This window comes from Xenopus laevis, chromosome 3S, assembly GCF_017654675.1.
Source record: "Xenopus laevis strain J_2021 chromosome 3S, Xenopus_laevis_v10.1, whole genome shotgun sequence".
In the NCBI taxonomy this organism is placed as follows: Eukaryota; Metazoa; Chordata; class Amphibia; order Anura; family Pipidae; genus Xenopus; species Xenopus laevis.
The window spans coordinates 120,926,989-120,954,386 of record NC_054376.1 but is presented as its reverse complement, the minus strand read 5'-3'; the positions used below and the strand labels follow the sequence as shown (position 1 = coordinate 120,954,386).

Here is a 27,398-nt window from a genome sequence, read left to right as displayed (position 1 = left end):
TTAAGAAAATGGTTTATTTACACAAAGCAGGGTTTTACATATAAGCGGTTTTATGCAATATCTTTTTATAGAGACCTACATTGTTTAAGGGGTATACTTTTCCTTTAATTCTTACAGGAGGCCAAACAATCCTATTGGTTTAATAGATGTGTTAATTATTTTTTTATTAGAGTTAACCCGTGGAGATGCAAAAGACTCTTATCGGGAAAACCTCAGGACCTGAGAATTCTAGCTAACAGGTCCCAAACCTGTTTGTTTTCCAAAGGAAGCAATTGCTATTCTGGTTGTAAACATTATATGCTTCATATGTTGGCCAATCTCCATAATAAACAAACTGCTAACCATAATTCAGATAAAGAGTTTGATGTCAATAAAAGACATTAAAGCAAAAGGTTAGTAATGTGGCAGTAGGTCATGAACCGCGGTATCATCTTAAAAGAACTGTTTGGTTTGGTTTCTTTGGTTTAGTTTCTTTGTGTCTTCTGTCTACAGAAGGCTAAGCTGCCATTCGAGTTGTCCCCTTTGTTCATCCAAATATATTATTAATTATAACAATTAATCAAGCACCCTGTCTGTCTTGCGGTCAGGCTGCTCAATTGTCAGCGGAGATCTTGCACTAGGTTAGTGTGTCTGACAGTGTGTGTAGGTGTAGAAGGTGGGTGGCAGATTCCATGCCTTTCCAGTCCATGATCCTCTGGTTCTCCTATAAGCGAGCTGGCACGTCCCTCGCTTTGCGGTCATAATTCATCCCGGGCAGTGTTATCAAAAGGGGAGCCCATGGAGGGGGTATTTAGCGCCTCGCTGCGCAGCTTTTCCTGTTGATGGGTCTTGCGAGACTTTGCTCTGTCCCAGTCAGTGGGTTGCGTCACATTATCCCACAGTACCGAGGTCTCTGTGTCACTAATGTAGCCCTTGTCTCCAGTGTAGTGGGTGGGATACAGAAGGAGAGGCTCCACCGAGAAGGCCCGAAGGTCTCGCGTGGAGAAATGCGAGGAATAGTCAGAGCTGCAGGTAGAAGAAAAAAAAAACCACACATCAGAGATTTAAAAACATAACTTCCCATACCTGGTAAAGAGGTTGTTCACCATTTAGGAATTATTCCATATAAAAATAAAAACTGGGTAAATAGATAGGCTATGCAAAATAAAAAGATGTTTCTAATATAGTTAGTTAGCCAAAAATGTAATGTATAAAGGCTGGAAATCCAACATAATAGCCAGAATGCTACTTCCTGCTTTGCAGTTCTCTTGGTTTCCACTGATTGGTTACCAGGCAGTAACCAATCAGAGACTTGAGGGGGGCACATGGGTCAGAACGGTTGCTTTGGAATCTGAGCTGAATGCTGAGGATCAGTTGCAAACTCACTTAACAGTTATGTCCCATGTGGCCCCCCTTAAAGTCACTAACTTACTCAGAGTTAGAGAACTGCAAAGCAGAAATTAGAGTTCTGGCTATTATGTTACACATCCAGTCACTCCAGTCTTTATACATTACATTTTTGGCTAACTAACTATATTAGATACATTTTTTATTCTGCACAGCCTATTTACCCAGTTTTTATTTTTACACTGAACTGTTCCTTTAAATTCACTTTTAATAGGACGTAGAGAGTGATATTCTGAGACAATTTGCAATTGGTTTTCATTTTTTTACTTGTGTTTTTAGCTATTTAGCAGCTTTCTAGTTTGCGGTCTCAGCAATCTGGGTATTCGATTTAAAATTACCCTTGAGACCCACTGGAATATGAATAGGCCTCAATAGAAAGATGAGATGGGCTTGAAAGCTGGAAACTCGCATTTTTATTATGCACATGCGAGTGACCGGACATGGCTGCTTGCACAGGGAGCTCCCTCCCGCGTAGCGCTGGCGGGGGGCTTTTATTTATTTTTTTTAAAAAAACTATGGTTAACTCCACTTGGAATGTGAGCTCTATTAGCCTGCACCTTTGGTTGGGAATAACATTTTTACCCAACAGGTGCCCTTCCTGACTCCAAAATGTCAATGGACCAGTCCCTGAAGCAACTTGTACGATGAGCTATCTTCCATAACCCTGTGTTTCCTCTCTTGCTAAAAAGCAAGGGTGTATGACAAATTGGCTCTACTCCTGAATTATAAAATATGGTAATTGGAGTAAACTTTAAATTATACTCCAGTTACAGAGCAGGGAACTTGTGGCAGCATGAGAGGAACATGGATTAGATATTATAGCAGTGAATATGTGTGCACGGGGCAACATGTAACTTACATGGGGTGCTTGTCATACATGACTGGCAGGAACTCGTCTACAGGCAGCATCTTCCCAAGAGGTTCGGCATTCAAGAGCTTTCTTGCCCCACGCAAGGAGATCAGATATCCGAGGGTCCAATAGGAATAATCCGATACCACCAAATTACGGACCCCTGGCACAGGCTCTTCTGGTTCATCAACCTGCATTCTCTTCCTGCCCAGGTAACTACAGAGGGAGAGAGAGTAGGGTAAGTCTGAATCTCCCACAGTACAGCAAGCAACAAGGGAACTTCCCCATCCCTTCTATTGCTGGTCCTACCCCCAGAGATAATGCCAAGATTTAAGGCAGCCTTACACTGCCAAATCAAATCATTTGGGGAGATCCCCAAAATGAGAGGCTCTGTGCCCAGTCTGGACACATACATTCTGACGGGACCGAGTTGGCAGCTTTTATTGGCCTGCATATTGCCAGCTTTATTCCACAGGCTTATCTCTTACATGAGGTCCCAGTCCAGTTTGGCTATTTCAAGATCATGCAGGAGCGTCTGCAGCCGCCGCTTAAAGAAGATCTCAAACCTAAGGTCGTCCTCCAACACTGCCGAAACCTCCAGATTGCGTTCGGAGATCTACAGAGACAGATATATCCATTCACACACAAGAACATTTACAAGGCTGCATTTACAGAATGATATTAAATGTATCTCCTGCTTCTCACCTCCTTCCAGATGTTGTAGTGACTGAGAAAACATCCCATCTCTCCGCGAGTCAGAGGGCGCCCATGGTACGGGTCTTTGTAGCCAGGGAGCATCTTTATGCCCATTTCGGTGACATTGGATTGATTTAGCATCCTGGGCAAGAAAAAGATAATCTTAGAGCCATGACAGAGAATTTACTCCTGAGCAAGAGGGGGGGGCAGACAATATGGTCCTAAAACTGCTGCTGGGAGTTAAAAATCAATCATAACTCATAGGTATCAACCACTATTTTAGAGCAGCAGTTATTGGATATGGTGTGATTTGATATACGGTCATGAGGTTTCAATGTATATGCAGCCAGTTATAATACTTACCAGAGCCAACCTTAGTTCACTAGGTTCAACAAGAAATCAAAGGGGTTGTTTTTGAATTGTTTTAGTATGACATAGAGCAGTAGGTCCCACTGGAGACTTGGTGGCCCACCGGGTACGAAGGGCTCTCAGGGCAGTCCCCTGAGGTCCCCTTCCAACCTCCAATTCCCTGGCCCTCAGCGATTGTATGAGCTGACATGGGGACGCTGTGCGAGCATGCAAGGAAACATTGCGCCAGTTTATTTCTTTATAGATCAGCCGGGGAAAATGGTCTGGGCGGGTGGGGTCCAATGAGGGCCGGGGCCCACCGGGTTTTTTCCCAGTATCCCACTGGCCCAGTCCGACACTGGATCCCGATCTACCTTTTGGGCACCCTGACATAACGAATGATATTCTGAGACAATTTGCAATTGGGTTTATTTTTTTATTCAGTAGCTTTCCAGGTTGCAATTTCAGCAATCTGACTGCTAGGGTCCAAATCACAGGTTTCCCCATAAACAGTCAAAAAACAGCAGATGGCAGACATGGTCCATTCTGCAGAATTCCAGCAAACCAGCTCTCATTCTGTACAGCAAGACTCCAGTGCAGCCTGAGTCCTGCATTGGATTGGCTACCTGTGGAATACCCGCAAGGTGGTTGGGTTTAGGGTGGCTAGTCCGTGGTTAACCCGTCTGGGTACCCGGCTATGTTGCAGGACTGGTCCCTCCTATCCTCTCCTGAGTTTGTGGTAGCGGAATAGGGTCCCTTCGGCAGTTCCGGGCAAAAAGTTATGGAACTTCCAAGTAAAAACTGACTGCACTATCGGGTTTTAGCGACCATCTGGTTGGGTGGTAAGCGAGCTGTTTGCGGGCTGGGTCTGGTAGTGGCTGGGCATAGTGGGTGGAGGTCAACTTGCAGGTCTGCGGATCTGGGTTGGGCACGGGTCTGCCTGATAAGACTCTCGCAGGACTCTAACCCGAGTCTCTTTAATGACATAAATAATACCATCTTCCTTCATCACCCTTCTTTATTAATTGTATTCATTGCTACAGTTAAACAAATGTAAGAAGAAGACTGTCACATCGGCTCTTATAAAGCCTGTCATACACGCCGGCATGGCTCGATTTCTGTCTCTCTGTCACGTCACCAGGACTTAACAGTAGAAATAAGTTTTAATCCACTTCCCCAACTGCCCCCTACCCACATATAAATGAAGCCCGACATGATGTAGTATGAAACACAGAGTAGACCAGACTTCACTATTTCCATATTAATGTGAGTAAGCCATATGGGCTCTGATGGAATCAAAGCCTTAAGCCAGACAGGGTGACAGGAAGAGGAATTAAAGGAGGAGTGGGAAAGGCTTATGGCTGTTATAATAAATCATCCGGACAACCGGAACAGCGTTTCCTGCCAGAACATTACTGAACGGCATCCAAACACCGAGCATGTTGGAAATTACTTATAAACAGCTGGACAGGCTGCAAACCGTAATGATCCAAATAAGGGCCTCTGAACTGCTGCTATTGTGCTACACTCACTCCTATAATTCCAGTATCGGAAAAAAATCCGTTTCCACATCATTCTGGGCCGGCAAGAGCGGCCGAGTCAGCAGCCAATAAGTGCCGATGTATAGGCAAAGCTTAATGTCAGGATGAAAAAGAGAGGGCATGAGCTTAAAAATAGGTCAATCAATATGAGTTCAGTCATTATAGAAACTGTAACATGTCACAGGACGGATTGCAGGCAGGCAAAACTGAAAAGCCATTTGAAAAAAAAAAAAAAAACGAAACTACCTTTAACAACAGTTGTAGGGTCATAACTTGGACAACAGTTATATACAGTGTAGGACCTTAAAGGGGTGGTTCACCTTTAAAGGGTAAGGAAACCTAGTCAGCGCAAACCCCCCACCCCCCTCCCGTGTATTGCCCACCCTCCCTCCTCCCCCCTGGCCTACCCGTCCCGCTGGTCAAATGCCCCTAACTTGTTACTTACCCTTCTGCGCAGGTCCAGTCCAGGGAATTCACAGACGACATCTTGTTCCACGCGATCTTCTTCCTGCTGTGAACGGCGTTTTGGCGCATGCACAGTAGGATCATTTCGCCGGTACGGATCTACTGCGCATGCGCCAAAAGTCAGGCGCATGCGCAGTAGATCGTACCGGCGAAATGATCCTACTGCGCATGCGCCATTCAAAGCAGGAAGAAGATGTCATCTGTGAACTCCCTGGACTGGACCTGCGCAGAAGGGTAAGTAACAAATTAGGGGCATTTGCCCAGCGGGACGGGTAGGCCAGGGGGGAGGAGGGAGGGTGGGCAACAAACGGGAGGGGGGTGGGGGGTTTGCGCCGACTAGGTTTCCTTCCCCTTTAAGGTAACTTTTAGTGTGTTATAGAATGGACAGTTCTAAACAGCTTTTTAATTGGTTTACATTAATTTTTTATCAATGTATTATTATTTGCCTTTGGGTGTCGCTGACCCCTTCAAAAAAAGAAATGTTCTGTAAGGCTGTAAATGAATTATACAGGTTTGTTAGCCATTATCCATAATGCTCAGGACCTGGGATTTTCCAGATGACTGACATTTCCATAATTTGTATCTTCATACCTTAAGTCTACTAGAAAATCATTAAATGTTAAATAAACCCAATAGGCTTCTAATAAGGATTAATTATATCTTAGTTTGGATCAAGTACAAGCTACTGTTCTATTATTAGAGGGAAAAAGGAAATCATTTTTAAAAATTTGGATTATTTTATTATAATGGAGTCTTAAGGGAGACAGCCTTTCCGTAATTCGGAGCTTTCTGGATAATGGGTTTCCGGATAATGGATCCCATACCCAACAAAGCTATAAACAGCCCAGACTGGTAACAGAAAGCAGAGCGAGTGCAAGGCAGAGAACAGAACACACGTCTGGAGGAGGAAAAGCCCAATGGGTTTGGGTAAATGTGTTTACAGAATAACAAAGTGTTACCAAGAACAAGGAACAAAAAAAAAAAAGTTTATTTTCCATCTTTAATTTTCCCATAACTCTGCTGCTTTGTTTGCCAAGTTTCTTACACAGCAGAGAATTCAAATATGTGATGGAACAGACTGGAGTACATAAATGATTAAGCGCTAGACAGATAGAAAGGTTTCCACCAGAAATGAAAATACTATATTTACAAAGAAATTAAAAAAAAAAAAAAAACCTTTCATCCAAATAGAGAACTGATGGGCTCATTCCAGGAGCATGAAAAGAAAATAACAGCCTTACATATATTCCTGTTTATTTCAATACGTTAGACACCTCCGATAATTACAATCGCTAATATTAAAAGACAATAACACCTAAAAATAAAAGCATTTTAAAGTACAGGTATGGGACCTGTTATCCAGAATGCTAGGGACCTGGGGTTTCCCGGATAACAGATCCTTCCATAATTTGGACCTTAAGTGTACTAAACAAATCATGTAAACATTAAATACGCCCAATAGGCTGGTTTTGCCTCAAATAAGGGTTAATTATATCTTAGTTTGGATCAAGTACAAGCTACTGTTTTATTATTACAGAGAAAAAGGAAATCACTTTTAAAAATTCTGATTATTTGGATAAAATGGAGACTATGAGCGATGGCCTTTCCATAATCCAGAGCTTTCTGGATAACGGGTTTCCGGATAGCAGATCTCATACTTGTAATTAAAATATTCTGTACTGTTGCCCTGCCTTGGTAAAAGTTATGCGTTTTCTTTAGAAACACTACTATAGTTTATGTAAATAGGCTAGAAGTTGCAAGAAAAAGACAACTGAAACTGTAACAACTGCTCCGTCAAGGGGAATTAAAGGGGTAGTTCACCTTCAGGTTAACTTTTAGTATGTTACAGAATGGCCAATTCTAAGCAACTTTTCAACTGATCCTTATTTATTATAGTTTTTTAATTATTTGTCTTCTTCTCCTGATTCTTTCTAGACTGATCCCCTCTAACAATAAGTCCTCTCTAAAGCTACACATTTATTATTATTGCTACATTTATTACTAATCTTTCTGTTCCAACCCTTCTTGAATAATATTCCATATTCTCATCCAAATCAATGCATGGTTGCTGGGGTAATTTGGACCCTAGCAACCAGATTGCCAACACTGTAAACTGGAAAGCTGCTGAATAAAAAGCTTAACTCAAAAACCCACAAACAATAAAAAATCAAAACTAATAGTAAATTGTCTCAGAATATCATACTAAAAGTTAACTCAAAGGTGAACAACCCCTTTAATACTGCAACAATAAAAGCCACTAAATTATTAGAGCTAGAGATGGCCAAAAGCAGGCAACATGTAAAGACAAAAAAATAAAATCCCATATTTACTTTCTTTAATGAAAAAGAAACCTATCTCCAATATACTTTAATTAAAAAAATGTGTACAGTTTTTATAATAAACCCGACTGTATGCAGTGAAATCCCCCTTTAGTTTACTGGCTTTGACAGCTGCAGATAAGAAACTTCAGATGGTCCCCAACTGCTCTGCAGGGAAAGGATCATACTTTCATACAGCAGGGGGGGAGCCCCGGGGGGGGATCCCCCCACCTTACTTCCCGCGAGCAGCTTTGTTTGTTTCCCTGTAGAGCAGCCGGTGACTGTGTGGCGATTTGTATCGACAGACTCAGTGCAGTCTGTATATTCTTACTGTATCGGCTTCTGGCAGATATACTTGTGCTGTTTTGATCATTTATGACGATGCCTAAGCTTAACCTCCCAACTGAAGCCCAGACCACACTGAGCATGTGCACAGTCTCGGTCTTGCAAAGATGTTTAGAAAGTTACAAGATGGTGACCCCCTGTGCCAATTTTTTTTTTATCAGATTCTTTTTATTGAGCAATTTTCACATTAACAATAAGAAAAAAAAAAAAGATTATAAAAAAGAAGGAGAGCAAAGGCAGGAAAAAGAAGGAAGAAAAGGGAAAGGGGAAGAAATAGCTAAGATTAGCCAGACTGAGCACTGCAATCAAGTACATCGTAAAAATCTCAGTCTGCGTACAATGCATTCTCGGACACCATTATATTCAAACATTAGATAGCCACTCATCCCAAATTTCACCAAATTTGCCTGGACAACCCCGTGCAATATAGGCGAGTTTTTGTCCTGGGAGACTCCCATTTACCAATGCCTTCCAAAATACTTGCGTAGGGGCTTCCACAGCTTTCCAGGTCATTAAAATGTCTTTCCTTGCATAGTGCAAGGGCTGTAGCAAGCACAGCCTTTCATTTGGCTTTAGCATTAGTCCCTCAGCGTGACCCAAAAGGCAAAAGACAGGAGACCGTATGGTCGGCAGTCCTGCAGCAGAACCCACAACCCCTAACACCTCGGACCAAAAGCGCTGTATTTTGGGGCAATCCCAAAAAACATGCATGTAAGTGCCCACATCTTGATTACATTTTACACAAATATCCGGGCACCCGGGGTAAATCTGCGACAGCCTATGCGGAGTCAGATAGACCCTGTTGAAAAATTTGGTGCAAATATACCTGTCCCGTACTGAAATGGAAGTGTCTGGTGTTTGATCCAATATGTCTTTCCAAGCATCCTCCTCTATTTGGGGAAGGTCTAGGGACCATTTCAAGGCAACGACTTTTACGGGATCAATACTGTCCTGAAGTAAAATGGCATAGAACCCCCCTGTGCCAATTTTGAAAACATAAATCATTTGTTTTATTAGACTTCTGGTGCAGTAAGTTCATGTTTATGTTTAGTATACAAAATACAACATTTCTAGACTTATTCTATTTTAGACTTTATTTCCCCTTGAACAGTTGAGATCCTCAATAGCAGGCCAACCTACCGATGCTTGCATGGCCAAATAACACACAGGAGAGTGGCTGGATCAATGTTAATGCCCCAACCTATATGATGGGTATTAATACTGCTATGAGTTGTTGTTTGTTGTGATACAAGAACAGCTGCACACGCCTGCTCTATTTCCAGCCTAATTCATGTTCGCTGGCCCAGACAATAACAGAAAATGAGCTCATTTTTAGAGATGTGTAAAATTAATCATATAATATGATGAAAAAAGCATGAATTAAAAGCATGTACTTCCTATATCCCTGCCGTTCTACAAGCTATCCGCACAGATCCATTTCACTAGCAAGGGCCAGGTGCCAACTGAAAATCCAAGGCAACATATAATCTGATCTTCAGCTGTTTAACCCGCGAGACATGTCCTGACTGTTTTTATAGACTGTGTCTGGCTACAGTTACTTAAGCCTGGAAAACGGCCAGACTTGGCACTGGAATGCAAAGCCACTTCCCCAACGTATACGTAGTGTTTGTTGGGTCACAGTGAAGGTATCTACAGAATGCTGATTAAATGGCCTGCAAGTCGGAAAGACTAAACCTTACACTCTGCAAAACCAAAAGAATGGAGGGCGTTGAGGGTTTAGCAAAAAAAAAAATCAAATCAATTTATCTTATACGGGCTCAGGATTTGCAATAAGTCTCATCTGTAGGGCCGAAAACAAGGGAATAAAAGGAAGTGGCCTGCTAAAAATCAACAGATTCAACCTTTCATAAAGGGATACTGTCATGGGAAATTTTTTTAAAAAAAATGCATCAGTTAATAGTGCTGCTCCAGCAGAATTCTGCACTGAAATCCATTTCTCAAAAGAGCAAACAGATTTTTTTATATTTCATTTTGAAACCTGACATGGGGCTAGACATACTGTCAGTTTCCCAGCTGCCCCCCAGTCATGTGACTTGTGCTATGAAAAACTTAGTCACTCTTTACTGCTGCACTGCGAGTTGGAGTGTTATCAACCCCCACCCCCAGCAGCCTAACAACAGAACAATGGGAAGGTAACCAGATAGCAGCTCCCTAACACAAGATAACAGCTGCCTGGTAGATCTAAGAACAACACTCAATAGTAAAATCCAGGTCCCACTGAGACACATTCAGTTACATTGAGTAGGAGAAACAACAGCCTGCCAGAAAGCAGTTCCATCCTAAAGTGCTGGCTCTTTCTGAAATCACATGACCAGGCAAAATGACCTGAGATGCACCTACACACCAATATTACAACTTAAAAAAAATATCACAACAGAATCCCTTTTGCCTGATCGGCCCCTCTGCTGTCACAAGCTCCCCAGGCCCTGACCCTAGTTAGGGGTGGCACCTTAGTAGTGCCAAATTGCCATTGCTGTATGTATATATATGGAAGCCAGCTGCTAAAGTACCAAATATTCTGCTACAGCTTATGTAATGTATTTCTTTCCTTGTACTTGAAGTAGATGTGCCAGTGTTTGAAATGCTGGTACAGTAAGAAGGAAGGTAAAGGTTTGGTAGCAGTTTCTATATGTTGGAGCATGTATTTAAACCATTACCATAAAGAAAAACCTGGTGCACACACTGGACTGAATAATTATGGCCTTTGATTTCTTTACTCACTTTCCATACACGGCATCCACCAGCTTAAAGTCTATCTGGAGCTCGTACAGTGTTCTCTTCATACGCTCCCTCCTGTCTTGCCGATGCTTCAGGTTAATGAGGAAGACCTGGAAGTGGATTAGAGCACTTTATCTTTTCTGTTCACTATTCTATGTGCTACCTGACCTACTCTTAAAAAAACTATTCTTCTCAATGAAATATCTGCCTAACGGCCATTGCATTCCCTTAAAGCTGTACGCACATGGCTCCGCTGCTTTCAGCCTTCATGTTTTTGCAGGCTGAGAGAAGTGGATTCACGTCTTTGTCCCTGCTCAATTGATTTGAATCAGATCAGCCGGGGTGCTTACACACGCATTGGAGCGTAAGAGGAGGTCGGCCCAAATACAAGAAAGGAGGCATCTCCAGGCTGATCTCTGCTGTGGGCGGGTGCACATACAAGCGGAGCAGTTTCAAATCAATTGAGCAGGGACACAAAGTGAATCCGCTTCTCTGCAAAAATACACAGCGGAGCGGAGCCCTTCAGCCTGTGTGCCCATAGCCTAAAACAAAGTTCTTACAGCAAGTTGCTGCCCTACCAAAATACAACTGTTCAAACTCATGTCGGCATGGGTGTAACCAAACATTGGAAAGTCTATAGAAATAAGTCAAATCAACTGGACTTGCTATGTTTTTTTCTTGGAGATGTTTCACCAGTCATCCAACTGGAACGTCTTCAAGAAAAAACACAGCAAGTCCAGTTGATTTGACTTATTTCTATAGATATACCATGACCTGGATGAATGAGAACTTTCACAAACAAACCTTGGAAAGGGCAGCTGATTTTTTCATGCAAAAAATAAATCTTGCTTTTTAATAGGAATACAAGTCAACCGAAGAAGAAAACGTCCGTGGAAGAAGAGAGAAACATGACATTCTGCTCGTAGAGATGGCACAGCTCATATGCCCGGCCCTGAAGGCTTCTGCCCTCTCTATGCCTTGTACAACCACCCATACCACGTAAAACAGTAATTAATATTGGTTATGTATATATAAGACCAAAGAAAACATGAGTTTTTACCTCATCAAAAGACATCTTGTCTGGGACTTTTTTAGGTATGGTTACAAAGCTTGATGGATGAACCTGCGGGCCCTTCACTGTGGAACAAATTAAATTGTAAGAATGACAACTAAACAAGCATCAAGATCAATCACAGGGAATCTTTAGCACTGAAATCCAACCCAGATAATACAATGAAAATGGGAGCTGTGGTTCTGCATTTTGCGAATATGTGAAACTTCCTCCCTAGACACAAACCAGTCTGTGCCCTACAGCCGGGAATATACAATAGAATCTGCCTGCTTGGCCAACAATCAAATCATACTGTCTGCCAGTCAGAATAGGAGCACAATGAAGGCAGTCTAACCTTATTAACAAGACATTAAAGAAACAACTCATTTTAAACCACAAACTTGAATTCAAATGGAAAACAGTTCTATTTAGAATATTCGCCACCTAAAACCTGCCAAGTTCATGTACAAGTCAATGACAGAGATACACTGAACCATTTGAAGATGTTAATTGCCTTCCTGACATTCACTTATTTTTTCTCTATTTCTAATTCGATTCTTTTGTATTCGATTGAATGTTATACATTCAATTTATTCTTCAATAATCTCTGATACACATAACTTTCCCCATTGATAAATCTGCCCCCAAATGCACCCGCACCAAGATATGAGGTTACAATAGTTAGAATAAACCTTTTAAATAAGCCTTGTATGTTGTTTGCTGGCTTCATTATGGGATTTCATTTACACTGTGAACACTTGTAATTGTATTAGTTAATTGTGGTGACAATAAACTCTTATGTTCATGAGTTACCAGAGTCCTTTATATGTTATCACAGGAATAGAAATATATGCTGGTTTGTAGTTAAGTGAAAGCCGGACAGTTTTATTTTCAGAAATCTGGTATTTAGGGGCTTTATATAGTAGTTCATAGTCAAGGAAAGCCTGACAGGTTATAGACACAAACCCGGTATTTGGAGGGCTTTTTTAAACAGACTAATATCTGCCAAATAATCCTCTCCAGACAAAGCCAGCAGCTTATTGGCCCATGAATGGGGCCTTTTTGGGGGCCTGCCAAACCATCAAGCAGGCCTGGAAAATCCTCTTAGGACCATAACATAGAGTTTAAAAATATACATAAGAGAGGTCAAGTGATTATATACAAGCCATGAAAGTCCGAGGTGACTAAACAATGTAGTACATTATTATAATACATAATTGTAGTGCAAAGGAAAACTATGATGTTTTTCTGGAATGAAGTGAAACTTTCATACAGTAGTCTACAGGCATTGATTTATAAGAGAATAGACTCTGGGCTAGGCCTGTTTCCTGTAGGCAATGATCAACAAACTCGGGGCCTGCTCTCTAGAAGATTTTGTTTATCTGTAAACAGTGGCCAACAGACTTTCAGCTCCATGTCTTTCTTACAGTAAACACAACTCGGGCCAAGAGTTTCACACCAAAGTGGGAGTATATGGAAAATATTGAGAGGGATCAACAGTTTGTCCTGATAGGTCCCTAATGCACAGGAGGAGTTAGCATGTTTAGGTTGTGAAGTTTGATTTGGTAGAGTAAACCCAAGAAATGAGCTTGCACAGGACTGCTCAGGGGAATCTCACTGAAGACTTTGAAGGACCTGGACAAGTGATCTTGCATGGAAGGTGCTTAGAACCAGGGGCCCAGAGATTCTACTTTTGTGCAAGGACTGCAGCTCTTCTGTAAACTTCACCTGCTAAACGAAGCTAAGTATTAAGTGTTTAACCGTTTTAATTCACTATAAGTAGACTCAGCATTGTGTGTATTGGTTAGGATTGTTTGTCACTAGCCATTTTCATTAATAAAGTAGTACGTGTTATAAGCCATAGTGTGTGTGTGTGTGTGTTTATTTCCTTGACATTTACTGCAATTTCTGAACTTAATAGTGCTCTAAGCATTACAATAATGCTGCAGTTTCAGCTCGCTTCCTACTCCTACATAAATGAATCCTGCTGCCATTGCATCACCGGAATAGCTGTTACACATGGTTTACATTTTATATGTGCTGTGAAGAACAAAAGGATTGTATTTTCCATGATTCACAGTGAGGTCTCTGCTCAGATCAGGGCAGTTGTTACATCTGAAAGAGACAGTAAACTGCTGCCGTTACCACTGGATTACTTGCAATGCTCCACTTTCCGGGATAGGACAGACTAACATACTGACCTAATGCATTAAAGTCAATGGGTGTTTCTTTTTACGGCCGAAGAAATTTGCACATGCCGAAATTTAGAATTTCGTTGCAAATCCATGGCTGGTGAATAAATTCGCTCATCACTAGATCCTATAAAATCTCCAGCTTCCTGTATTCGCACTTAAATGCACAATTGCCGCCAGCGTGCGGCTACATTGAGCCGGTGGAGTGGAGATCGACTTGAAAATAACTGCTTTTGCATTTTTCAGGACGTTGTATCCCATTAAAATTCCTCAGGTGGAGAGAAGCAGTTTGCCCATGCCCTTACAGTCTTTTAGAACTCGCATGTATGAAAAGACTGCAAAGCCCAAAATGCAGTATAAGGTCACTTAAAAGTGGAAGTGGTGTTTCTGTAGCTGGGAGAACTCTGGCAGGGAAAGGGTTAATGCAGACACCTAGTGCAGTGGCACTTGCCAACATACTATCTGACAAGCTGTAGTCTTACATCACTAGTATGTGTGCACAAATCTTTTGGATCCCATAATGCATTGTAATTTTTTTTATAATAATGAAGGTATTGAGATGCTCAGATGCATAAGTTCCGGATTCTGTCATATGCTGAATCCTCTTCAAATCTAATGTGGAATGGAGGAAGCTCCCCAGTTAAGCTTCCCGTAACCTGACAGAGTAGCAAAGTCTTTGCTTGTTTTACCTTCCCAAGCCACCAATCCTGTCATAAGGGGGGCTTATCGGGATCAATCGGGATGCTGCATGTGCCTGTACCCAGGCCAACGTTATGGTTCCTGGGTGCAGACACGGTCAGAAGCAGTTTGTCAATTAGGGGGCGATTAGCCCGGCATAACATAATCCTTATTTGTTCACTATTTATTGAACAATCCCCTAAACTCATAACAAAATTACAGACCACCATTATTAGCATTCAGCCTGAGCCCCAACCCACCCACTGCTCTGTGGCCCCCTACCCAAGAGACAAACAGCAACCACCGTTTAAAAGCAGTGACCTATGTGGCAGATTGATCAAACTCACCCATGGCTTCCAGCTTGGTGTGAAGGAAGTTGTCCGTCTCATCCAAGAGAGTGCTGTGAGAACGGAGAGGGACTGGCAAATAGCCATAGATCTCTTTATTACAAAGAAACATCTGTACTTCTGAGGAATACAAGAATGAGGAATTAGTTACAGATTTACATAGTTAGATCAAGTTGAAAAAAGACCAAAAGTCCATCAAGTTCAACCCCTCCAAATGAAACCCAGCATCCATATACACACTCCTGCATACCCTCACATAAATTATATATAGTCATACACTATATAATACTATATATACTATAGATTTTAGTATCGCAATAGCCTTGAATAGGAAAGAAATCATCCAAGTCATTCTTAAAGTCATTAACAGAATCAGCATCACATCATCACCCGGCAGTGCATTCCACAACCTCACTGTCCTGACTGTGAAGAACCCCCTACGTTGCTTCAAATGAAACTTCTTTTCTTCTAGTCTAAAGGGGAGGCCTCTGGTACGGTGATCCACTTTATGGGTAAAAAGGTCCCCTGCTATTTGTCTATAATGTCCTCTAATGTACTTGTAAAGTGTAATCATGTCCCCTCGCAAGCGCCTTTTTTCCAGAGAAAACAACCCCTCTCCCCTCATAATTTAAGTCTTCCATCCCTCTAACCAGTTTAGTTGCACTTAGTCTCTGCACTCTCTCCAGCTCATTTATATCCCTCTTAAGGACTGGAGTCCAAAACTGAACTGCATACTCCAGATGAGGCCTCACCAGGGACCTATAAAGAGGCAGAATTATGTTTTCATCCCTTGAGTTAATGCACTTTTTTATACAGAACTTTATTTGCTTTAGTAGTCACAGAATGACACTGCCTGGAATTAGAAAAACCCCTAGATCCGTCTCAGTTAAGGGAACTCCCAACACATTAGCATTTAGTTTATAACTTGCATTTATTTTATTTTTGCCAAAGTACATAGTGCAATTAGGAGTCTTTCTGATTTACGGTATCCAAACATAATGTACAGTGGACTCACTAAACACACTCACCAGTCTGCTTTTAAAAATGATGCCCAAATCTTGAGTGAAACTTTGTAAGACATCCTATAGTAACACCCCTTCCCTCTGAATGGGATAACCCTGCATTACCCCGTGTCAAACACCCCAGATAGAGCATCAGTTACCTGCTTGCCTGCAGGAAAATGCAAATACGATGATGTCATCGAATGCCCATGTGTAGTCGGCGTGAGGCGGGTAGAAGTCCAGCTGCTGGGAAGCCTCCTTACGAAGGTCTATCAGAAAGGTAGAGTGAACCATGGGGACGGGAAAGCAACCCTGGCGCTCTCTACGGCGGATTGGCATGTAGGCGGGAGTGCGCCGGTAATAGCCCTATCAGAAAATAGGAAGGAAAGGGAGCTCAGGATCCTCCGTTTAAACCAGAGAAAGAGGGGACACTGAGATGCAACAATACAGTCGGCCAAAAGGAAGCCTAATGGGGCAAATAAGTGACCAGAAATAAACCAAGCAAATGAGTGAATGTAGCAATCAGACTACCTTCTTACCTGGGTTGTCATGCCACACCAGAAATTAGAATACGCTGCCCTGGACTCCAGCATGGGGGCCACCACAGTCTTGTTCTCTGCTATGAGAAGATTCAGAGTCTCGGAGTTTGTTAGGAGGTTATCTGCATCCAGAAACTATGCGGAACAGAATAAAAGAACTTCATTGGTGGCCCCTCTACACACCAGATTGTACCCTGTTGTACTCGTATTCCAGACAAACAATAGTCAACCAATCGGGGGGGAGGGGGTTACTTACAAAAATGTAATCGGCCCACATCTCTCGGGCAGAGGTTAGCGCCGCCTGCCGTAGCTTCATGACGTACTCGTACCGAGAATGGGACCAGTGCTTGGGGCTTTCCTCGTCCCTGAACCACCTGGACAAAAATACACATTTTTTATAAAGGTTTTCTATTCCAGTTAATGGAAGGAGAGTTCAACAATTTGGGGGGGGGGGGGGGGGTAGAAGACAGGTTTGACTGTTCCAGTTCTAATCTAGTTCTGTGTAAGAATACAGCGCATACATTGGTGCTATATAAATAAAGTATAATAATGGTGGTGCAAGTTTAGCACTTGCCAGCAGGATAAGGGCCCATTGAGGAATGAGAGTAGAAGCTTTTATGGAGAGGAAGGAGATGGGAATTTACGCCACAACTTTCAACAAAGACTTGATTATGTTGGTACGGTACAACCAAGGAGGTGCTGGACAGTCTTTTCCTATGTATTATAAGAGCTGACGCATACGCACATTGACTTGCGAAGGTGGAGAGGGTTTACTGTCGAGACCTAGTGATGGGCGAATTTATTCGGCAGACGGGAATTTGCGGTGAATTTGCACATTACGCCGCCAGTGAATAAATTTGTGAATTTGACGAAAAAATTTTTGCCACCGGTGCCAATTTTGATGCCGGCGACAATTAGCGGACGGCCATTATTTTAATTGGTGACGGCGTCAACTTTGGCGCCAGCTCCCATTTAGACGCCGTCAATTGTTGCCGGCATCAAAATCGCTGTTTCGCAAAATTTTTGCCAGTTTCGCTTGAAATTCACGAAATTCGTAGCGAAGTGAAACGGGACAAATTTACCCATCACTATCGAGGACTAAAGGGAAGAAGCGGCAGTAGTGGGGACAAATGCCCGGACTAGGAGTAGGTGACAAAAGAGGCATGTGCCAGCGCCCCCACAGTTGCGCTATAGACACTTGCCGCTTGTGCTTACCCCCTGGTTCCAGCCCTGATATTTAGTAATGAAATGTTTGCACTTTGTGCAGTGAACAATGTAACTGCAGTCTGTGGCTTCCCTTGCTGGGCCAGAAATAACGTGGAACTGTGTGAGCTATAGTCATGCAGCTGCTGTTGAACTGCAACTTGACTTCTGGTGTTGGAGGGTGCTGGGAGCTGTACTGCAACAACTGCAGGGCAATACAGAATTAAAGCATTACCAGCACTGGGCAGCAACCCATAGCAACCAAGCAGTGCTTAGCTTTTTGCTTTTTTAGCAGGCAGCTGCAGCTAAAGGTGGCCATAGACGCACCAATAATATCGTACAAAAAAATTTTCGTACTATATTCAGTGCGTGTATGGTGGGAGACGAGCCGACCGACATCAGCAGAAGACTTGGATAACGGTCGATCGTTCGTCGATCAGGCTGGATGGAAAATATTGATCAGGCGCCCACCCGAACATCGCCCATTGTTAGTGCTGATTTGTCAGATACAGGTAGAATTCTATTGTTTCTGTATGTATAACTGACGATTCAGCTCTACACGTGTGTGTTGAAATGAACTATCTTTCTTGGAAAGATCTTTTCCAAGAAAGATCGTAATTGTTACGTCTATGGCCACCTAAAGACTGGTAGCAAAAATAACATTGGTTGCCATGGGTAACTAACCAGGTTCCTTTGTGCACAACTATCGCCATCTTGCCCTACTGAAGCAATTATCCCCTGCCATATCAAACTGTTTCTTTCATAGGCTTTAGTTTTCCTTTAAAGATAAAGAGAGCCAGGCTGCAGAAGAATCCTTCTGTGGGAGAAGCTGAACAGCTGAAGGGATTGTGAGATAAATTCACTACAACACTGAGATCAGTCAGACCGAGGGCTGCAATTACAATCTGGTCGGCCAATTGCATCGAATGTTACACATTGTTTTATTTTCCCCTTCTCTACTTTTGTTACCAAAAAAAAAAAAAAAAGGATTTTATAGACTTGACTTCACAATTTGGCTCCTGCTCAGTACAAAGTAATGTAATCACCTGCTGGAGTAGAACGAGATTAAACGGATGAAGCACATTTAATTTAACTTTAAGTATGTTATAAAATGTCCTATTCCTAGAAATTTATTTTTTTTTATAGTTTTTTTAATTATTTGCCTTCCTCTTCTGCCTCGTTTTATCTTTCAAATAGGAATGGCTATTTTAGTCTTCTATTTTAGTGTTAAGTTGAACACACTAAGGGGGTTATTTATTAAAGTCAAGTTTTGTTATAAAATCCAAATGTTTAGTGGAAAAAAAACAAAATTTTGTCGGGATTTATTAACGCCCGATGCTGCCAAAATGCAGATCACGAAAATCCGGCATCTCAGACCTGCCGATGCTGTATATACTGTAAGTCAATGGGAGATATCCCTATCCTATTTGGAAGTTTTTGTGGTCTGCACTGGAATTAGCCCAAAAAATCCAACTATTTCAGGCAAAAATCCAAGAATTCAAGCTTTTTGGGAAAAAGTCATGATTCGGGGAAAAAACTAGAAAAAAAATTCGGGTTTTCACTCGATTTTATGAAGTTTTTCCCTGATCCCAATAATAAATAATGTCAAATAGTAGATTCTAGTTTGGTCAGGCTTCAGAAAAAATTTGGATTTTGATAAATAACCCCCTAAGTAGTGGTATATTACATACAATATCACACAATATGCTTTGTTTGTTTTTACTTGAACCTTGGCTCTAATTTAGGTAAAGCCTCCGGTAGGCTGCCAGTTTTAATGGGGCTTCCAAATGACCAATCACAGCTCTTATTTTACACTACCCAGGACATCATTCTTGTGTTGCTCCCCAATTCTTTTTACAATGTTGCTCTTGTGTAAAAAAAGGTTGGGGACCCCCGGTCTACATCATACCTAAAGTTAATTAGGTAAAAAGTTTAATTACCTTATTAAATTACCTAATTAAACTAAAGTTAATTAAGCACACAGCCATGACTGAGTGTTATTCGCTGAAGGCACATTTGATCTTACTGAGTATATATAGGAAGTGCACACAGGGGTTGGCAGATCAACATTTAAGTTCTAAATAGGAAAAAATTATGTGTTCTGCTCTGTGGCTCCACCAGTGAAAGGAATCATGGGTAAAACCAAGACAGGCTGTGCCACTGAGGTTGAATGAAAACTCTTGGACTCTATCAAAGCAAGAGGAGTTGTTGGAGGAATCTTGGCAAGGGTTGAAGGACTAGGCTTAAGGACAGATAGTGTGACATTTGGGGTGAATAATTGATGTGATCTTGCAAATCTGGTTTGAAGAGACAATAGAGGAGTCAATGGAGACTCCTTCCTACTAATATATAGCAGTAACTGCCTCCCAGTGTCCAACGCCACCTAAAATGGTAGGCCACAACATAGAACAATGGATTCCAGTTGATTTGATTACTTTTCTTTGGGGCAACATAATCATGTACCGGCACCTAATCTCTATTGACTCTTGGAATATCTCCAGTACCTTGGGTGCTCCTGCGGTCTCCACTCCACATGGTGGTACTGATTCTGCACATTGATCAGCCATTCCCGCAAGATCTGACTCGTATTGTCAAAATTATGATCTGTGGCAACCCTGTGGGAAGAAAGAGAAAGGGTATCTTAATATTATTTCCAATTCCTTATTATTTAAAGTACTCAACAAGGAACTAGGCTGGTGTCATCTTCAATCACAAGGAAAGTCCTGATGCCCACTTCTGGGGTTAGACAGCAGCCTGTGTTGGTATGCTTGTCAATGAAGCAATTATATTTAAAGGAGAAGGAAAAGTTAAAACTAATTAAGTTTTATCAGAAAGGTCTATATAAATACACCAGTAAACCCTCAAAGTAATGCTGCTCCGACTCCTCTGTCAAAAGAAACATCACATTTCTTTCCTTCTATTGTGTACTCATGGGCTTCTGTATCAGACTTCCTGTTTTCAGCTTAAACCTCCAGGGCTTGGGCTTGAGCATGCTCAGTGTGCTACTCTCTCTCCCCCTCCCGCTGCTGTAATCGGAGCTCAGTGCTATGAGTGAGCAGGGAGAGATTCCAGCAGGAAGTGATGTCACATCAAGCTAATATGGCAGCTGCTATTCTATACAAACAGAGATACCTTCTAGAGCGGTTTACTCAGGTATGGTAAAGCAGTCTGCAGAATAAATATAGTGTTATAGCTTGCACTATTGTGGCTGATCTATTGGCAATATACTGCTACGGTAGCTTTCCTTCTCCTTTAAAAGTACATGAACATTTCTGCAGTCAAAAAGCACTAGTTGCACGTTGCTGTATGTAGAGTTTGATGCATATCAGCGGCAATTCTGACTGACACAACTATGTCCTTGTGTCCAGCACAATCATGCATCTGTCACCATCACACAAGGAGCTCCCTGGGAAAGACTGGGAGATGCACAAACAGACCTACAATGTTCTCAATTTCCTTTGGCAAGTGCATTTTTCCCTACAACAAATACTAAAGAATTCAAGATTCCTGGCTAGAGAGGCTTCCAAACAGACAACTGAACTGGAGTTCAATATTTCCAGCTCATAACTGTACTTAGCTGGAGCTTGCACCAGATCCACAGAGATCTGAGAACTGCTCTACTGCTATGTATGAATATAAAACTTCAGCAACACTGGAGCAAGTGTTCCAGGATGGATAGTGGCCAGAGCATGATCTGTATTTTCAGCACGGGATTTCCTCTCGGCTCCTCCCACTCTCCAAAAACATACAGACACATTCATTGGCTCCATATAAAATTGCATATCTAATGTGTGTGGATGTGATTGGGACCTCAGATGGTAAGCTCCACTGGGCAGGGACTAATGTGAATGATGTATAATCTCTGTAAAGTGCTGCTAGATATGCTCTTGCTATATAAATAATAAAACTTCCTTCCATTTTCCGGTCTTAAAAATTGCTCCAAACCTCCAGTCCTCCACATATTCTGTAGAAACAGGGTCAATACATCCCCTTTTTATCAAGCTTACAGTGAATATGGGTTGTGCCCCATAAAAACTGAAGTGATGAGACAACAAAAGGAACAGACACTACAAAATTAAAGTGTATCAAATTAATTACAATATAATGTAATGTTGCCCTGCACTGGTAAAAGTTATGTCTTTGCTTCAGAAACTGTACTATAGTTTATATAATCAAGCTGCTGTGTAGCCATGGGGGCAGCTATTCAAGCACAGGATACACAGTAGATAACAGATAAGTACTACTATAGTTTATATAATCAAGCTGCTGTGTAGCCATGGGGGCAGCTATTCAAGCACAGGATACACAGTAGATAACAGATAAGTACTACTATAGTTTATATAAACAAGTTGCTGTGTAGCCATGGGGGCAGCCATTCAAGCACAGGATACACAGTAGATAACAGATAAGTACTACTATAGTTCATATAAACAAGCTGCTGTGTAGCCATGGGGACAGCCATTCAAGCACAGGATACACAGTAGATAACAGATAAGCTCTGTAGAATAGAATGGTGTTTTACCTGGCTTCTGTTATCTGCTGTGTAACCTGTGAATTTTCTCCTCTTTTCCAGCTTGCATGACTACCCCCATGGCTATAGTAGAGTTTCTGAAGCAAACACAGAACTTTTACCAGTGCAGGGCAACATTACATTATATTGTAATTAATTTGATACACTGGGTGTCTGGGGGGGTATGGAGGCTTTGAGCAAGTATCCAAGTGTGATTTTGTTCCTGCAACTGCCCTTAATGTTCCGCTCTGCCACTGTCCTCAGTAGCTTTTCAAGATTTCAACACAGAGACTTTATAATTTAGCTCATTGAAAACCACAATGAGCCAATGTTATGTTTATGTCAAACCTCATGTAATCACTAGTCACATGGGCAGATGAGGGAACGCTAAATTAGCACCTGCCAGCGGCCCTTTTAATTCCTGGGGTTGCACTGCAGCCACAGGGCCAGTTGTCTTTCACTTGTTACTCCCCTGCAAACTATCATGCCTGAGAAATGAATATGCAACGAACCCCTTATAAAAAGCAAGATCCTACTCTGCTGGTTCTGACTACACGTACCACTGAAATCATATTTCTGTAGTCATTTCCCCAAGTCTCTCTCACTCCTGTGATTCTATTTCTTTACAGGTCCAGTATCGGACTGGCCCACCGGGATACCAGGAAAACTCAGAGTGGGGCCCAGGTGTCAGTGGCCCCTCATGCTGTTAAACATTTGGCCTATTTCATGGCCATTCCCTATTTCTATGAGAACAAATAGGCTAAATAGATGGAATTATAGATTATAGTATGTAAAGAAAAGAGACTAGGAGAATAGAGGTTGAGTGAGGAGAGGAAGAGTAATAGTACTGAGGGTGGGCCCCTGGTCTAAGGCGTTTGGGTGGGCCCCTGGTCTAAGGCGTTTGAGTGGGCCCCTGGTCTAAGGCGTTTGAGTGGGCCCCTGGTCTAAGGCGTTTGAGTGGGCCCCTGGTCTAAGGCGTTTGAGTGGGCCCCTGGTCTAAGGCGTTTGGGTGGGCCCCTGGTCTAAGGCGTTTGGGTGGGCCGCTGGTCTAAGGCGTTTGGGTGGGCCGCTGGTCTAAGGCGTTTGGGTGGGCCCCTGGTCTAAGGCGTTTGGGTGGGCCCCTGGTCTAAGGCGTTTGGGTGGGCCCCTGGTCTAAGGCGTTTGGGTGGGCCGCTGGTCTAAGGCGTTTGGGTGGACCCCTGGTCTAAGGCGTTTGGGTGGACCCCTGGTCTAAGGCGTTTGGGTGGACCCCTGGTCTAAGGCGTTTGGGTGGACCCCTGGTCTAAGGCGTTTGGGTGGACCCCTGGTCTAAGGCGTTTGGGTGGACCCCTGGTCTAAGGCGTTTGGGTGGACCCCTGGTCTAAGGCGTTTGGGTGGACCCCTGGTCTAAGGCGTTTGGGTGGGCCGCTGGTCTAAGGCGTTTGGGTGGGCCCCTGGTCTAAGGCGTTTGGGTGGGCCCCTGGTCTAAGGCGTTTGGGTGGGCCGCTGGTCTAAGGCTTTTGGGTGGGCCGCTGGTCTAAGGCGTTTGGGTGGGCCGCTGGTGTCCCAGCCCAACACTGTACAGGTCTGCTACTCCCAGAAACATTATGTAATGCTTCTAAATTGGCATGGTTGGGGGGAAGAGGGGTGTTGCATTACAGCCAGGGAATTATATGCAAGGGGTATATACAGTATATAATACACAAATATGAATGAAAAATAATGAATATCTTGTAAATTATATTCTTATAAACAGTGAGTTCTGATGTCATCAGTTATAAACGGCGAGTTCTGATGTAATTTCGGTCACATGACTCACTGAAACATGTGTATTATAATAAATAACATACCCCCAGTTGCAAAATATGAGGATATTATAAGTTACCTCAGAGTTCCATGACTTGTATAAAAACACTCGGACTTCGGCCTTGTGTTTTTATATGGTCATGAAACTCCTTGGTAACTTATAATATCCTTATATTTTACAAGAGGGGGTACTTTATTCACTATATATATATATATATTTTTTCCCTGAAGAAAGTTCCTGTGTGGAACTGAAACGTCGGATTGAATAAACCTGCTCACTTTTATATATATATATATATATATATATATATATATATATATATATATATATATATATATATATATATATGCACCCCCGCCTAATGTTTTTAAAAACTAGTGGTGAGCACAACTTTCCCTTGTTTGTTATAGTTCTACAAGAGTTCTACAAGAGCAGTGACCAGCTCCATGTTGTAGCTCCCACCTCCTCCAACTCAGGTGATCCCACTGGTGTCTAATAAAAGGGCAGCCAAGTTTGGGAGTTTTACTTTGAAAGCAGCTAGTAAGTTGCAGGTAAAACATATTCGTCCCTTTTATAAAATGTATAATTAAACCATAGAATTCTTAATGAATCAGATGAAAATTGAGCATAGGACTGGCCAGATATGGGATGACTTTGACTTAGTTGGCCAGCTTAAATATATTGCAATATATGGACAAACAATCCCTGTTTTGTTTAAAGGGTAAGGCATTTTTCAGTAGCAGTATGCACAAAATGTCTCTGTCTTAAATATATTGATAATGGGTTGAGTGCTGAGGAATCTTGTATTTGTCTATATATATATATTTTGGGTACTTATGCAATAGCATTTATTATACTTATATATATACTTTAAAGCCTTTAGAGTGCTCCCACAACCCCCCTGTTTTGATATTGTATATTTAGCCAGGAGCTGTGGCATAGCTTCAGTGGTTGTAGCACCCCATACCCCCCCATTTAAACTAGTGGTGATCCTATGCTTTTAAAATTGGGCGTTTGTTTTGGGAATATCTCTCCTTTAAAAGCCTGATTGCTGGCTGGGGAGGATTTAGCCCTCAGTGAAAAAACAGCGTTCAATGGACATTGATTACAGGTAATGCTAAAATGCACATAAAATATAAAACAAGTTAGGGACCGCCATTCGGGGTTTACCTTGACGTGGTATGGTGGCTTATCAATTTTATGATCATAACTTTGTAACAAAATAACCCCTGTTTTGGGTACTTATGCAATAGCATTTATTATACTTATATATATACTTTAAAGCCTTTAGAGTGCTCCCACAACCCCCCTGTTTTGATATTATATATATATATATATATATATATATATATACACACACACACACATCTCCGTCTGGTTTCCGCCCACACCCCAATAACACATGGAAAGGTTAAAGAGAGAGAGAAATTCTGCCTGTCGGGCTGAGCTGGGCACATTTCCACTACTGTTTGCCATACAGAAGAGGGCACTCTCATACTGCACACACCTACAGAACAGCAGCCCCATGACCTACCACCATAAAGCCTGGCTGAACAACCAGACCCAGGGCAAACCATGCACCCTTAAATAACTGATCAGCACCCTGAAATAACTGATCAGCACCCTGCCCACCCAAGATTCCCACCAACGGACAAAGGGCCAAATAACACAAAATCTGGAAAGGCTACAGAACCCCAAAGCCAGACAGATCCTGAGTATGTACAGACTGAGTGCCCACAACTTGGAGATAGAACTGGGATGGCACAGACAGACCTACAGACCCAGAAGGAACAGACTGTGCCAGCGATGTGACCAGGAGGCCATGGAGGACGAGGCCCACTTCTTGCTACAGTGCCCCAAATACTCAGCACTGAGGGACACCCACTTCCAGAGATTCCCCAGTCACATCCAAGACTTCACATCCATAAAAGAAGAGAGGAAACTCCACTTCCTACTGGGAGAAGAGGCACTGACAGTAACAATAGCTGCACAATATGTAAGAGACTGTCATAAACTGAGAGAGATCGGACTTCCCTCTATTCCCCTAATCCCACCCATTTCACCCCTCTACCTGCTTTGGCAATGCTTAATGTATTTAGTCCTGCCAATAAAGCTCATTTGATTTGATTTGATGAGAGAGAGAGAGAGAGAGAGAGAGAGAGAGAGAGAGAGAGAGAGAGAGAGAGAGAGAGAGAGAGAGAATAGATAGATAGAGAGGGTGTATAGAGAGAGAGAGAGTATAGAGAGAGTGTGTATAGATAGTCTAGTCTATACACTCTCTCTCTATATGCCCTCTCCTTCTATACGCCCTCTCTCTACACAGTCTCTCTCTCTCTACACACACTCTCTCTCTCTCTACACACTCTCTCTCCACTCTCTCTACACCCTCTCCCTATACACCCTCTCTATACACCCTCTCTATACACTCTCTCTATACACTCTCTCTATACACTCTCTCTATACACTCTCTCTCTATACGCGCTGTATAGAGAGAGTGTATAGAGAGAGTATAGAGAGAAAGTGTATAGAGAGAGAGAGAGAGTGTATAGAGAGAGTTTATAGCGAGAGTGTATAGAGAGAATATATAGAGAGAGTGTATAGAGAGAATATATAGAGAGGTGTATATATAGAGAGAGTGTATAAAGAGAGAGAGTGTATAGAGAGAGTTTATAGCGAGAGTGTATAGAGAGAATATATAGAGAGTGTGTATATATAGAGTGTATAAAGAGAGAGCGTATAGAGAGAGTATATAGAGAGAGAGAGTGTGAGTGTGTATAGAGAGAGAGAGAGCGTATAGAGAGAGATCGTATAGAGAGAGAGCATGTATAGAGAGAGCGTGTATAGAGAGAAAGCGTGTAGAGAGAGTTTGAGAGAGCGTATAGAGAGAGAGCGTGTATAAAGAGAGAGTAGAGAGAGAGAGAGAGAGAGATTGTGTATAGAGAGAGAGTGTAGATAGAGTTGGCATGTGCACATTCCAGAGACAGAGCACCAAATGGGAAACCCTGAAGACTTTTCTACCAATCACACACTAGGCTTCTCAACCTGAGTCTTTCCAGCTGTTGAGAAGTATAACTGGGGATTGTGGGAGTTGTAGTTGACTAGAGATCGCTAAACATCATGCTCCACAGAGCAGCTTCTTACCATAAAGAGATCCGCTCCTTCGGGTAGTGCAGCCTGTCCAGCGCTCCCAGCACCTCTGGAAGGGAACCCTCGGAGTTTCTGGCCAACACGGCGATCAGGACGGTCGGACTGCGGAACGGAGACTCCGGGTTCCATCGTTCTTCCGGGAAGTACCCGGCGCTGAGCCGCAGCACGAGCACCAATATCTGGAGCCCCTTCAGGAGCCGCTCGACACCGGCTTGGGACATAACGGCGGCTCCGGTCACTCAGCGACTGCGACAGT

The 27,398-nt window shown here is 42.5% G+C and overlaps 1 protein-coding gene across 1 annotated transcript; it reads right to left on the bottom strand.

Moving 5' to 3' along the window:
- Positions 1 to 27,398, bottom strand: colgalt1.S (collagen beta(1-O)galactosyltransferase 1 S homeolog). The gene is given in 12 exon segments (NM_001095154.1): positions 1 to 1,005; positions 2,246 to 2,452; positions 2,725 to 2,852; positions 2,942 to 3,074; positions 10,692 to 10,798; positions 11,749 to 11,825; positions 14,957 to 15,076; positions 16,119 to 16,323; positions 16,497 to 16,631; positions 16,753 to 16,870; positions 20,204 to 20,314; positions 27,137 to 27,398. Coding segments are annotated over 12 exon segments (1,836 nt in total). The 5' UTR covers positions 27,364 to 27,398; the 3' UTR covers positions 1 to 737.